Below are 14,317 nucleotides of genomic sequence, written 5' to 3'. Positions count from 1 at the left end.
GATCTGGACATTGGGCCGAAAAGGCCAGGCCAGCCTGATTGAGAAATCTAGGTGGAGTCTGGTCTTAAGGCTGAGCGGGCTGAAGCTGATTCATGCGGAAGACTTAAGGGCCTCCAAGTAATGGGCTGTCGTCATGGGTCTAACCCCAGACCGGGATGGAGAAATCCAGCAGTCATTAATATCCTTTGTTTTTTATTTAAAAAATAAATAAATAAATTTTTATAAAATTATGTAAGATTTTAACAAAAAATTTTAAATTGAAAAAAAAATAAAATTTTTAATTTTAAATGATAAAATTATCAAAAAAGAAATTAATTAAATTAAATTAAATTCTTAAAAAAAATTTAATTTCAATTGGAACAATAATGAATTAAAATAAAATCTAGTCAAATAGAATATACAGAGTTCAAAGAAATTGTATCTTATTATTTCAAAGAAATGTGGAATTTACTCGTGGTTTATTCATGAACATAAATAGTTAAGATACTTGATCTTTAAATCAATTAATATGTGTTGGTTTATACTCGTCAATAATGAAATTTGAGAACTAAAGAATAAATTGCAGAAGAAAAGCTGGAACTTTAGTAAACGTCCAGCAGAAAATTCAGTCTCATTGGAGTGATCAAATGAAATTTCAAATTGTTAAATTAGCTTTGAAGGTTTGTAAAAAAATTTCATTTCCAAACGTGTCGTTTTAGATTATTTTTCTAGCTAAAAAGACACGTAAGCCAAAAAGCGTCCAAAAAAAAACTATCCAACAAAGACAAATTATCTTTGTGGCTACACAACTCCCACAGCTCTGACGCCCAATTAAAACCCCGCAAAATCTCGAATCAGCACTAGCACTCATCTTTTCAATTGCCACGTGTCTTCTCCTTCTCCACCCCTTATTTTCCCTCCTTTTAATTTCTTTTTATTTTCTTTCTCTTTCACTGACCGTCTTCTTCCTCGACTTCCCTCTCCTTCGCTTCTACACCACAAACCCCTCGCTCATTCTCTCCCTCTTTCTCTCTCTCATAAATCATGAGAATTAGGGTTTAGATTTGATCAGCTTCTTTTGGTTTCTACGTTTCAACTGTGAAAATCTCCATTAATGGCTTCGTTGTTGCCTCTACCAGAACTCACTTTCCTCTCTCCACAACCGACTCCTAAACGCCGCCTTAACCTCTCGAGATTTTCTTTTTCTTCTAAACAGTATAAGAACACTCTCCTCCTTCGCACTCGAGTTCGGGCTATTAGAGAAGAGAGTTTGGTGATTGAAGAGAGAGAGCGTGAATTGTTGAAGAAAGTGAATGGAAATGGAGCTGCTTCTGCTAGTAATTCCAATGGTTATGGTTTAAATGGATCTTTGATAGGGAGTTCTAGCAATGGTGGTGTGACTGTGGTGGAAAGTGATAAGGAAGTTAGCAATGGAAGTTTGGTGAAGTACGTGAATGGCAGCGGTGTTGCAGCGGCGGAAACGGTGGTGAAGGAAGAGGCCGAATTGTCGGAGGATGGGCGGAAGAAGAGAATAGAAGAGATTGGGAAAGAAGATGCCTGGTTTAAACGAGCAAACCAGCAACAAGTTGAGGTACCTTTATTATTGGATTGCGGTTGGTTGAATATGACTTATTGTGTCTAATTTGTGCTGTAATTATCCTATAATGTGATGCTAGTGTTATCATTATACACTGTCAGTTTGTATGAGCTAGGGAATATCTGTGAGTGCGGTATTGTACTTGAGAGTTGAGATAGAAATATTAATTAAACAGAGTTTGGTTTTGTGCGTTCTAAAGTATTTTATTTTTTTGAGAAAAAGGAAGGCAGTTTTATTAACTATTATTAGAATCAGCGTCTAAAATATGCCTTATAAAATTGGGTGGTTCATCGTACTATTCCCCAATGTTAAAAGAAAGTCGAGTAGCTTGAGCCATAACATGTGCAGCTTCATTTGCAAAAGGAGAGATATGCTTGATAGCACAAGTCCATTGCAAACCTTGTTCGTGTCCTCCTTATGTCCTCTATCACATCCCCAAACGGTGATAAGTCAGTATCTGCAGAATCTTGTATAGCATTGAAAAACCATTTGGCAATCTGTCTTAATTATCACTTGATTCCATCCTTGCGCATCTATCCAACTTAGGGCTTCCTTAATTGCAAGGGCTTCTGCAATTTTTGGCACAAAACCGCCCATAAGAATACAGTTTTTCGCAGCCAGAAAAACACCAGCATCATTCCTGGCAACAAAAGCTAACCCTGTAGCTTGGTTTTGGACATTTGTCTCAAGTATTTTATTTGGTACTTGAGAGTTGAGGTAAAAAAGTTAATTGAGCAGAGAGTTTGGTTTTGTAGTATTTTATTTGGTCATTAAATTAAGGTAAATAAATAAATAAAAATAGAAAAACCGACAAAAACGAGCTAGTAACAGTAAAGGTGATTAGTGCTGTGTTTATGTTAAATCTTAGATGGTTTTACCAAAAGTTATTTCATTTTAGTTGAATTTATTTACTGCAATCCAATAAATATAAAATTTATTGGGCTGGGCTGCATTCATTTTGAATCATTTCTTCATGAGCATATGTGCATTTTGCATTGCATCTCGGTTTTGAAACTTTGCTATCTTTTGACAATTGGATCTTGCAGGTTTCTGTTGCACCTGGGGGCCGCTGGAGTAGATTTAAAACCTACTCAACAATTCAAAGGACCCTGGAAATATGGGGATTTGTTTTTACATTTATATTCAGAGCTTGGTTGAACAACCAGAAATTCTCTTATCGAGGTCAGTTGCTTGTTTGTGGATTGGATTATGTAAGCGTAATAATATGGTTAGTTTAGCTGCAGTTTATTCCTTCTTCTATTACAGTAGAGTTGCTTATCAAATTTAACTCTTTGCTTGGCAATCTCTCGCACCTTTTTATGGTTGAAATTGGTGAAATATTTATCAGACTTTGAAGAAGAGAACATGCCAGAAACAGTTGCGGAGTATATTTATATTGACCTGTTGCTAATGAGATTGAAGCACGCGTCATACTGATAATTAAGGAAACTCACTGCAATGAGCTGTAAAAAGTTGAGCAATTAAAATGCATATCCTCTGCTTGTAATAGCCTTCAAATTTGAGTTTTGATTTTTGGAGGAGATGTTAAAGTTCAACATGCTCAAACATAAATAACATGTTGCAATTTGTGCTTTTCGACACAAATTGATTTTATTTTATCTGTGCAGATGACGAGCCTTTAGAATCTAGCAAAGCTTCCCACACACTTTTCTGTTGTGTTATCTTTTTCCTCTCATTCTGTTTATATTTATAATGGTAATTCTGCAGGAGGAATGACAGAGGAGAACAAGGCTCTAAGGCGGAAAGCCCTTGCAAAGTGGTTAAAGGAAAGCATATTGAGATTAGGTCCTACATTCATCAAAATTGGTCAGCAATTCTCCACTAGAGTGGACATTCTTGCTCAGGAATATGTTGATCAGTTGTCCGAACTTCAGGTGTTTACCTTTTCATAATTCTTCTGATCTCAATCTCCTATAATTGTGTATGCTATTCAGTTTGTTATGTTGGTTTCATGGTATTCCTCATTGCATGTTCAATTAACTGTTTTGATTTCCAGTCAAGTCTAGTGATACTTTATGAATTGGCAACTATTCGGGAAGGACTGAATTGATATTCCTCTGCAGGACCAAGTTCCTCCCTTCCCATCAGAGACAGCTGTGTCTATAGTTGAAGAAGAGCTTGGAGGCCCATTGGATAATATCTTTGATCAGTTTGACCATGAACCGATTGCAGCTGCCAGTCTTGGTAATATTAATGTTGATTGATTGTCCCTATGATGCAATAGTTAAAAGAAAATAGATTCACACGTTGCATCTCTTTTATTAATGTGTATGCATATATTTATGTAATGTAGGTCAGGTTCACCGTGCAAGATTGAAGGGACAGGAAGTTGTGGTTAAAGTTCAAAGGCCTGGTCTCAAGGATCTCTTTGATATTGATCTTAAAAATCTGAGGGTTAGTTTCCTTGGTACTTAAAAATTCTATGCTTTTTACATCCATGTTGAGGGTTTAAACATGTGTGGACATGATGACTATTGTTTACAGGTAATAGCAGAATATCTTCAAAAGCTTGACCCGAAGTCAGATGGTGCAAAGAGGGACTGGGTTGCAATTTACGATGAATGTGCAACTGTCTTGTATCAGGTAACAATATTTTTATTACTAGTTCATTATTTTATTGCTCAGAAAATTACAAGTAGCAATCTATTCTTGTTGCTTTCTAATTGCTTAGGCAAAGGGATATGAATGCCTTTCCCCTAAGTCTTGTTGGTCATGCTCCAAGGACCAATTTAAATTCAGTTGAACTTAGAATTTTGACATGGATGAGCAGCAAAGTGACAAGTAAACCACAACAAATGTGGGTTGAGGTTGTGCGTAGATACGGTAGTCTATGATTTACAGAAATACGAACTCTGATAGAGTTAAATGATGAAGAATATATGCACAGCTTATTTTATGTTGGGATGGGACTTTATTTTGTGCATCTATGTGGCACTGGAGTCTTTGGAAATACCTCAGTGGGATGTGGGATGAAACCGTGACGGATCTAAGGGGGCAGGTTGCCTCTGAAATTTTAATTTTCAAATGAGAGTAGGTTAAATGTGAGTTACTTACGTTTGGCCTCCCCTCATTTTTAAAAGAAAATTTAAGAAAAGTTTATTTTTTTTATTGGTTTAGCTAAAGAAAAATTTAACAACTTCAAATTTAATAAATTAGAATTACGTTTTCACTAAATCTAATTTAATTAAATTATACTTAATTACTTCGCTTCTACTAAGATAATAAATGTTGCATTCGCCTCTCTCTAAGTCTAAAAGATGCATTTATCCCTAAGTGTAAACGTTGCTTTCCCCCTAATACTAAATGCTGTATTTACAGCAAAGAGCTAAATTTTTCTGGGGATTTACCCAAGTTGTTGCTAATGGTTTCACATATAGTAAACTTTTCAAGATGAACTATAATTTTGCATAGATTGAAGTGTTTAACTTTCTGTAAATTTTAGAATTGTAGAACTAGAAATATAAATCCTTAACATTACTAATCATATTATTTAACTCCCTCATTTATTGCTTAATGGATTGTTACCATAGATTTCTCAAAGTATCTTATTTCTTTACATTCTACCAATTCAGTTACTGTTTATCATTTTGATAGCTAATGGTACTTGACATTTTCAGGAGATTGATTACACTAAGGAAGCTGCTAATGCTGAACTTTTTGCAAGTAATTTCAAAGATATGGATTACGTCAAAGTTCCAACAATTTGGTGGGAATACACAACACCACAGGTTCCCTTTAGTAAATCATGAGTTTCGATGGTGCTATTTTTCTAGATTAAACACTCGTTAGATTTGTTCATGACCTCTTATTTATTTTTCTGCCATTTAGGTTCTAACAATGGAGTACGTGCCAGGGATCAAAATAAACAAAATACAAGCTTTAGATCAACTGGGTGTTGATCGTAAGAGGTTAAAATGATATCCTGTTAACCTCTGTTGACATGCGATCTTCAATGCACATGTTCTTGATGCTTTTTTCTTTTAAAACTGAGATAATTTATTTTATTCTTGCTCATAATTCTTGTCCTGTTTTGCTATCCTGCAGGTTGGGCCGATATGCTGTTGAATCTTACTTGGAACAAATTCTCTCTCATGGTTTTTTCCATGCTGATCCTGTAAGTTTTGGTTGACACTTTTGATCTTCAGTGTTAAAGTACTAAGGTTGTGTTTGGATAGAAGGTCTCAAATCTTAGGGTCCTGGTTGAGTTTTTAGTTCTCATTATAAATAACGATTCCACGAATTCTTTAACCAAACATTTGAGAATGCATTCGAAACAAAGCTCCACAACATTGTGACTCATGAACCTAATCTCCATTGTGAATCCATCTAACTAGAGAAATCTAGACCTTTCTTTGTGCCCATAAGATGTGTCTTCCAACACAGGAATTGCATGCTCTGACATGCAAATTGAAATTAAGATACTATTTAATTATTATTTCTTAATTTTATCGTGCAAGTCTTTACTAGTCTTGCAGAGGAATAACTATTTGTTCTTCCTTCTAATTTTCCAAGTTGTTACTGGACTACGGATTTCCTCTCTTACGGGGATTCATTCCCTTTTCCGCGATGCTGATCCTTGGACTATTCTGCATTTAATTTTCTTTTAAACCAAAATAACCAGCATCATTAATTGTGAGAATGTTCTCTTTGTGAATTTTGAAAACCAGCCAATTGACTGCACATGTATGGGTTGATTTAGTGCTAAATCCAATAGGAAGAACCATGTTTTCATGTTGGCATCCAAAGGTATGTAGAATTGCATACTGCATTCTAGTTTTAGGGAATTTGGGACAGAGATATTACTTGACTTTGACTAAAGCATTAAAGGATGAGAATAGTAGCCACCGTATATGGCTACCTCTGAAATTCTTAAGGTTCAAATACTTGAATCATCATCAAACTTCAGCTGAAATGCAAAATGAGGAGGCATTGGTAATTTATTCCCTGCACTTAATATGGCTATATCTGAAATGTTTGAGGTGCACTAGTTACTTTCTTGCCCATGCATGCCTGGCTTAAGAAATGCTGAAAGAAAGGTTCTTTCAAACTGGTTCTTTGAACTCCATATACAAAAATATACTCATTAATGTGAGAAAGATAAAAGATAAAAGATAAAAGATACATCTGCAAGATGCAACATGTCACTCTTTTCTGTTCCAATATTCTTACATATGTTCTTTGAGGAAGAGCTCACCGTTTGGGGACTTTTCAAATCCTTCCTTGAACCCTTTCATAAGATATAATCATATAGGAGACTCAGAAGACGTGATCCTTGTGTTTCATAATTACATAATATCTTACAAAATTTGTTTTCTACTTGTAATGAAACCTTTTTTTTTTCTCTGAAGCATCCAGGAAATATTGCTGTTGATGATGTCAACGGTGGGAGGTTGATCTTTTATGATTTTGGGATGATGGGGAGGTATTTTCTGATCCTCCATAGGATGTCTGCAATAAGTATGCTTACCAACTACCAAGTCCATTTGGCAAACATTGTGATTATCCTTTGTCTTGCTATGCCACAGTATCAGTCCAAACATCAGAGAAGGGTTGTTGGAAACATTTTATGGAGTTTACGAGAAGGATCCTGATAAGGTGAGTATATTTCTGACTAAGGTAGCCTGCGGCCAGGCTAAGTTTCTTGATTGTAATAATAATGTAATGATATCGTGACACTTGGATAGATGTGATTGTATAACAATAAAAATGTTTATATTTGTGTAGGTCCTTCAATCAATGATCCAAATGGGTGTCCTTGTGCCTACTGGAGATATGACAGCTGTTAGACGAACTGCCCAATTCTTCCTTAATAGGTTTACCAGAATATTTCTGTCTTTCTTTTTAGTAACATTGTTATATTTATTATTGATTCAAGATACGACTGGATCAATTTCAAAGTGCTAATTTAGGTTGCTGTAAAGTAACTACAAATCTAAAAGTCAAGGTAGTAATTTGAATAGAAAGATAAGGTTGATTTCAGTTGTAGTTCTGCCTCCAAATTGCAGATAGGTGACTCATTGATAAACTGAAACTATGCTAAAGCCTAGATGAAAGATAGTTTGCTCAAAGTTGCTAAACCGCTGTATTTATTACTAGCTGTCTGTGATGTATAAATGCCTTATGCTTAGTTTTTCCTCATTCATTTCCTTTTTTCCCTGATAGAATTATGCTGATCTAATCTAAGTACATATTATCTGCAATTAGGGAGCATAAAATATCCACCTTTTTTTTGCACTTGTAGTATTGTCAGTGAGCTGCATGATAGGAACACTAAAACCCCTGGACAGACTGCGCAGATACATAAGAACCAAAATCCCTGTGTTTCTTCTATTTTAACAAAAGTTCAACTTGAATTTTTTTGGCAGTTTTGAGGAGCGTCTTGCTGCTCAAAGAAGAGAGAGAGAAATGGCTACAGCAGAACTTGGATTCAAAAAGCCATTGACCAAGGAGGAAAAAATAGAGAAAAGGAAGGAACGCCTTGCTGCAATTGGTAATTCACATCGTTTAATTCTTTACAATGATAAGATTATGATCTTGTTCACTAAATTCATGGAGTGACAGCAATAATTAAGCTTTGTGCATACAATTTCAACAAATTTGTGGTGCAATATGTTGAATCTCACATCGATTGTGGAAAGGTAATGTGCCATTATATGGGCCATAAGCACTCCTTCCCCCTTAGCTAGCTTTTGGTTGAGATAGGCGTGACTCAAATTTAACACGGTATCAGAACCTCCCATCTTATGTTGGGTCTTCCATAAATATGTCACGTAACAGTAAAATTCTGAATGTGAGGGAGGGATGTGTTGAATCCCACATCGGTTGTGGAGGCACTCCTCCCCCTAACTAGCTTTTTGCTGAGTTAGGCCTGACCCAAATTCAACACTGTATAAATCTTATTATTGCATTTCACATTCTGTTGGTCTCTTCAGCTTAAAGTAAAGATAGGAACAGATATATATCAATTCAAAGTTATGTTTCTATCAGTTGCTAAGACTTCTACCAAGCTGTTTCTATTGCTTTTTATTTTAAATTCCATTAAATTCTCTGGTATATCAATTCCTATGAAGCACTAACACTTTGATTTTGCTGAGTCCATGTCTGGCACTTCCTCAACATGGACATGCACCCATCATGAGTCCAACCCTTGTTTGTACAAAGTAAAAAATTTGGACACAGAAAGGACACGGGCTTTTTTTTCTTTTCCAATTTTCTGGTCATTTTAGCTCTTATTGCGATCCCTTTTAAAAGGTGTATAATTCACAAATCCTACTTCATTGATATAAATAATGGTGGACAGATTTTATATTTAAGTAGATGGTAGATGTTATTGAAATTGAATTAGAACCATATTTTTTTTGGGATATATATGCCGTTTCACTTGGACTGAATTTAAAGTTGAATACTTGTATGTTTGAAATGTAATAAAAAGTTTTTTAATTAGCGTCTCTCTCCCGTGCTATATTTTAATTTTTTAAGAACAAATGAACCAGATTGTGCAAGTCTATATGCAGTTTTTGTCTCCATGCCTCATCTGAAATCTGACAGGTCGACAATCTGATTTGTAGCTCTGATTAGTTTGTCCTGATTTTCTAATGTAAATAAGATAATGCAGCCTTTTGGTCTTTTCACTTGAATTCTCAGAACATTTAAATACAACTTAGTTGTTGGACTATCTTAACAGGGGAAGATTTATTAGCCATTGCAGCAGATCAGCCTTTTCGATTTCCTGCCACATTCACATTTGTTGTTAGAGCGTTTTCAGGTGCGTAATATAATCTGTTGGTTTCATGATTTTGTTTGCATGTGCAACATTAACTTCAGACCAGTACTTTCTTTTTTCTGTAGTGCTGGATGGCATTGGGAAGGGCCTGGACCCTCGGTTTGATATAACAGAGATTGCCAGACCGTGAGAACTGTCTATCTGCTGCATTTCTTTCAAAAGAATTGCATCTGGACTTTCTAGAATCTGGTTGCTTAAGCTTTTTATACATCTGATGTTTTCTTCATATTTCATCTGTGTAGTTATGCACTTGAGTTGCTGAGATTTCGCGAAGCTGGAGTTGAAGTTCTCCTGAAGGTATAACTTCTCTTTCTTTCTTTTTATTTATGGCAAGGATCTGGATAATAAACTTGGGCTATCCTTATTTTGCACTAGACATGATATGAATCTTATTTTCATAGTCAATCCGTAAATATTTCAGGACCTCATAAAGAGATGGGACCGGCAGTCTCGTGCGTTCTACAACTTATTTAGACAGGCAGATAGGGTGGAAAAGCTTGCTGAAACCATCCAACGATTGGTAGGACCATGAAGTCCTAGTGGTTCTTTAATTCGAAAGACTCAAGTAATTCTGGTGCCATAAATTTCATGTTGATTCCAGGTATAATTTAGCATTTGACATTATTTTACAGGAGCAAGGTGATTTGAAGCTTCGAGTTAGAACTCTAGAGTCTGAAAGGGCATTTCAGCGTGTCGCTGCTGTTCAGAAGACAGTAGGGAGTGTAAGTTTTTATCTGGCCTACAAACTAATGGAAGTGTCACCTCATCAAATTTATGTTTTTCTCTCTTTGACGTTCCATTGAATATACTGTTGCTTGCATTTGTGTCTAAAACTTGGTATGAATAGTTAATTAGCAATAAGAGAATTCCATTTTCGTTGGTGTTTTTGAGTGTTTGCCAATTAATCACGCCACTTTGTTAATTGAATTCATTATATATGCTGCCGCAAGATGCAAGGAATCACTCTATTGGAGTTGCGATGTGGTAAAACGTTATATACGGTTTGTTTTCATAAGTCTAGACCTTTAGGACTCAACTTGTCTGCCTGCCTCGTGACAGAGAAAAGCACGAGCTATGTGCTCGTCCAAATATCATGATTTGTTCTTTTTCATATACCTCAAGAAATTTGTTTTGATGGGCCTGGTTATTTACTCTTTGATTACAATACCCTGTGACGCATCAACAGGCAGTAGCTGCTGGAAGCCTAATAAACCTGGCAACAATTTTGTATCTCAATTCCATTCGAGTACGCTACACACTATAACATTTGCTTTTATACAGTCTTTTAATTATAATTCTGGTTTGCAATGATCATTTTAATTAAATGAGTTTCTCTTCCAGGTACCAGCCATTGCAGCATATGCCTTTTGCGCGTTTTTCAGTTTCCAAGTTCTCTTCGGCATTGTAAAGATAAAAAAATTGGATCAGCGGGAAAAGTTGATAACGGGAACCGCGTAACAAACTGTATGTGCTATTTTGCAACTCTCAATTTGCCCTTTACTCGCTTTTTTGGCAGAAAAAGTATTTAAAAGCTATATAATGTTAGAGTTACTGGGATTGGGACTCTGAACTTACATGCAATAGTTACCACAAGAAAAAAAAGCCTTCCGCTGTGCTTGCCGTACCTCTATCCTCTCCTCTGTAAGGAAACTACTCCCTTTTATGAGAGGTGCTAAAACAAATTCTTCTTGGCCTCTTATCTTACTTTGCCTACTTCTCTTCATAATCTCTTGAGCCTTTAAAACCGAACACCATGTTAGGGTTGGTTCTTGTAGACTTCTATGGAGGCGGGCCTTTAAAACACATTCGACTTAGCCTCTTACCCCGGATCTCCTTCGCATAGACCGTGGATCTGTTCATTACATCTTAGCCGCCTTCTAATTTTCACTGGGTTTTGAAGTTAGGCTTGGGTTTTTAATAACAGGGAACACCTACAAAAATATATAACCCTACAAATATGAGATTTGGATTTTGGTGCCTTGGCCCTTTTTACACAAAAATGTGGGACTTGTATTCCCACATTGAAGACAAACGACCTCACTCAATGAGACAATTTCTAATTAGTTCATTCAAATTTTATCTAATTATTGAATTGTTTAATTCAATTCCTTCTCAAGCATGATCAATTTCATGTGAGACATTGCAGAGCTTGAAGGTCGAAGCTCCATTCAAGCTTAAGCTTAGTGAAAATGTTGAGGCAGGCTTTAATACTTCAAAGCGTGGCTTGGCTTGGCCTGGCTAAACTTTTTTGCAGTCTAATACTCTGATGGGAATCTGATCTCAATATTGAATAAGTAGCAGAATTAAAGAATTTAATTAATATTACTTCTAGAAATTGACAATTAAGGGTTAATTTCAATTTTGAGCAAGTGGCAGAATACAGGATATAATCCCCCTATAACTGGCTCGAAATTGTTGAATAAAGAATTCTCAAGTGCGAAGTGGAAAGGTGGAATATTACTTCCTCTTACTACTAGAAACTGAAAAGTTAATATGGATTTTAAGTTCCATCACCTGAGTAATATAAGGCTCTCTATTTAGTTAGATCCTGGGTGAACCAGCAACTAGTTGTGGACTATTGAGATCTCGTGAGGTCCATATCCTGAGTTTCCATCTAATTTTGTTTGCCTTTGGCCTTTAAAGGGAATTATTTTATGCAGACATGATATGGTTGCTGCCTCCTATTTTTCCTTTACCTCTCTTTATTCTGTGCTATGACTAGATTCTGAATTGGAAGAACCCAAGTACATCCTGGACTCCTCAGGAAAAAGCAGGCTCAAGTACCTTTCTAGCATATCTACCTTGAGTGATCATATGGTCCCTCCCTCATTGACAAAGTACTTGCTTCGAAAATTTTAAAACGCTCTCTAATAGATTGGGTGGGGGGGGAGGTTGAGATGAGTTTGATTTGGACTTCTTAAGCGTCTAAGTAAGCAGCGAGGTAATTCAGATTAGCTTGATGCTTTTTCAGTTGCATGCTCTTTCAGAAACCATAAAATTATCACTACCTACCGCATTGCGCTAAAAATTATACTGATAGGGACTTGTTCTCGTAATTATAAAATTTTGCCTCATATTCCTTCAATGCTTACAAGATGACGAAAATGTTGAGATATTGTCGTTTTTCTTTTAATAAACTTGATACTTCTATAGAAACAAAAATACCTCAGCTTATGTGAGAATACATGTACTATATTGAGCAATAAGCTGTTCCTCGTTTTGTGACTCAAACCAAGGAAAATTTTCTTTATTGGTTTATACATTATGTTTTCCATCTGCTCATGTTACATGCTTAAATGCCTCTTATTCTTGTGGCTCTAAAACGATATCCCGCCTTGAGAAGCTCCAAATATTAAAGCTGTTGTTTTCTCTGAGATAATTGCAGATCCTTTAATGAGACCATTGCATATTTAGAGTAGAGATTCAGCTAAGTGAGACTCTGGATTGCAAGTTCTGACCATTCAAAGATGGAGCTTGGTGAATGTTTTGTCTATTGTTCTACCGATAACAGCATAGATTTGATGACGACCTCTCAATGTTAAATGGTGGGGCTGTGTTTTTCTCCAAAGCTTACCAAGAATAGAATACCTGTCTGCATTCAGAATTGCCATTATTTTTCCAAGGTCACTAGAAGGTCTTTCTTTGGCTGGACATTTACCATAATTAACGGTTCTACTGAATGGGAAGTTAATTATGTAACAACTACGTGGCCAATATTGGCGTTTGTAGCTTCCACCATAATTCCACAGAATCATTTTCATAAACTTTGTATATACTCAACATAATGTAATGTTATTTAGTGAAATTTGTGAGGCATATTCCATTCTCATCTTGGAATTCAACACATTTATGTATTTCAAACTGGGAAAAATACTTGCTTAGTAGCTTAATGAGATGAATCATGATATAATTATTATAATGGATCTGAATAAAAATAAATATAGCTTGTGCATTTATATTTTATATTGATGTAGATTTAATTTAAATAAAAATTATCATTCATTCAAAGAGTAGAGTATGAGATAACTCGTTAGGTATTTTAAGATAAATTCAACTTGAGATCCTCAAATTTAATGATATTTGATAGTATGTACCTAAATTTCAATTTGCAATAGCAAACTCATTATTATGATTGATTAAAAATTAGTTTATTTAAAAATAACGACAAAATCTCGCCATCATATTTTAGAATAATATAATTTTTTTGTATATCTTAGAAGTAGCTATATAATAACAAGATAATCAAAAGTAAAAGACACTTTATTTTTAATTTATTTCAAATAGTTTATTTAATTTATAAAACTTGTTTTATAATATTTGATTCATAAAAATGTTTAACTAACTTACATATTAAACTAATACTACAGTAAAACCCCAAAGACTATATTATATTTATAATTCTTCCAATGTTGTGATTAGGGATTGGGCCCACGAGCACGTGGTAAAAGTAATCTTCCTTCTCATAAAGGACCCATCATTTCCTTTTTCGTACGCTGCACTGCAGCACTCAGATTTTCCCTTCATCATTTCAAGGACAAAATTAATCTAACCATTACTCCTCCCCCCCCCACCAAAAAAAAAAACGAAAAATTTAAAGCAAAATAATAACCACAGCAAATGTAACTGTACCTTGTTTGCAGAATTTCCGGTGCCCACCGGCGGATCCACGGCATGAGATAGCCCCTTCTACTTCAGTACCAAACAGTAAAACTCCAAGTACAGCAAAAAATTTAAACCAAAGAGATAAACATAGCTTATTGTTCTATGCGTTGCTCAATCTGTACTAATGCTCTTGAAAATTTTTCTAAAAAGGAAATAAAAGGTAAAATATTGAATTTTTTTTTCTTTTTTTGGCTATTATTTAAATTTAAAAGTCAAATACAGGAGATAAATTGATAATAAAAAAATATATTTTTCTTGATTTCAAAATTTTTTTA

General features: G+C 35.2%; 1 protein-coding gene across 2 annotated transcripts; it reads left to right on the top strand.

The window, feature by feature from the left end:
• Positions 1 to 924: 924 nt before the first annotated feature.
• LOC110628155 (protein ACTIVITY OF BC1 COMPLEX KINASE 8, chloroplastic) lies at positions 925 to 13,207 on the top strand. Of its 2 annotated transcripts, XR_002489966.2 has the most exons (22): positions 925 to 1,570; positions 2,623 to 2,758; positions 3,305 to 3,471; positions 3,661 to 3,781; positions 3,891 to 3,991; positions 4,082 to 4,180; positions 5,215 to 5,325; positions 5,426 to 5,505; positions 5,642 to 5,711; positions 6,946 to 7,019; positions 7,123 to 7,192; positions 7,322 to 7,410; positions 7,963 to 8,087; positions 9,282 to 9,362; positions 9,446 to 9,506; positions 9,623 to 9,677; positions 9,802 to 9,900; positions 10,013 to 10,102; positions 10,567 to 10,626; positions 10,722 to 10,844; positions 12,103 to 12,321; positions 12,766 to 13,207. XR_002489966.2 is itself a non-coding variant. In XM_021774675.2 (21 exons), the coding sequence occupies exons 1-20, from the start codon at positions 1,094 to 1,096 to the stop codon at positions 10,836 to 10,838; spliced, it is 2,283 nt and encodes a 760-aa protein (XP_021630367.1). In that variant the 5' UTR covers positions 925 to 1,093; the 3' UTR covers positions 10,839 to 10,844; positions 12,766 to 13,207. The 2 variants fall into 2 exon arrangements, 1 of the variants encoding a protein (XP_021630367.1); XM_021774675.2 differs by lacking the exon at positions 12,103 to 12,321.
• Positions 13,208 to 14,317: the final 1,110 nt, after the last annotated feature.

Source organism: Manihot esculenta, chromosome 12, assembly GCF_001659605.2.
Source record: "Manihot esculenta cultivar AM560-2 chromosome 12, M.esculenta_v8, whole genome shotgun sequence".
In the NCBI taxonomy this organism is placed as follows: Eukaryota; Viridiplantae; Streptophyta; class Magnoliopsida; order Malpighiales; family Euphorbiaceae; genus Manihot; species Manihot esculenta.
Note: the sequence above shows the minus strand (reverse complement) of the source record. Positions and strands in the feature narration are given on the sequence as shown.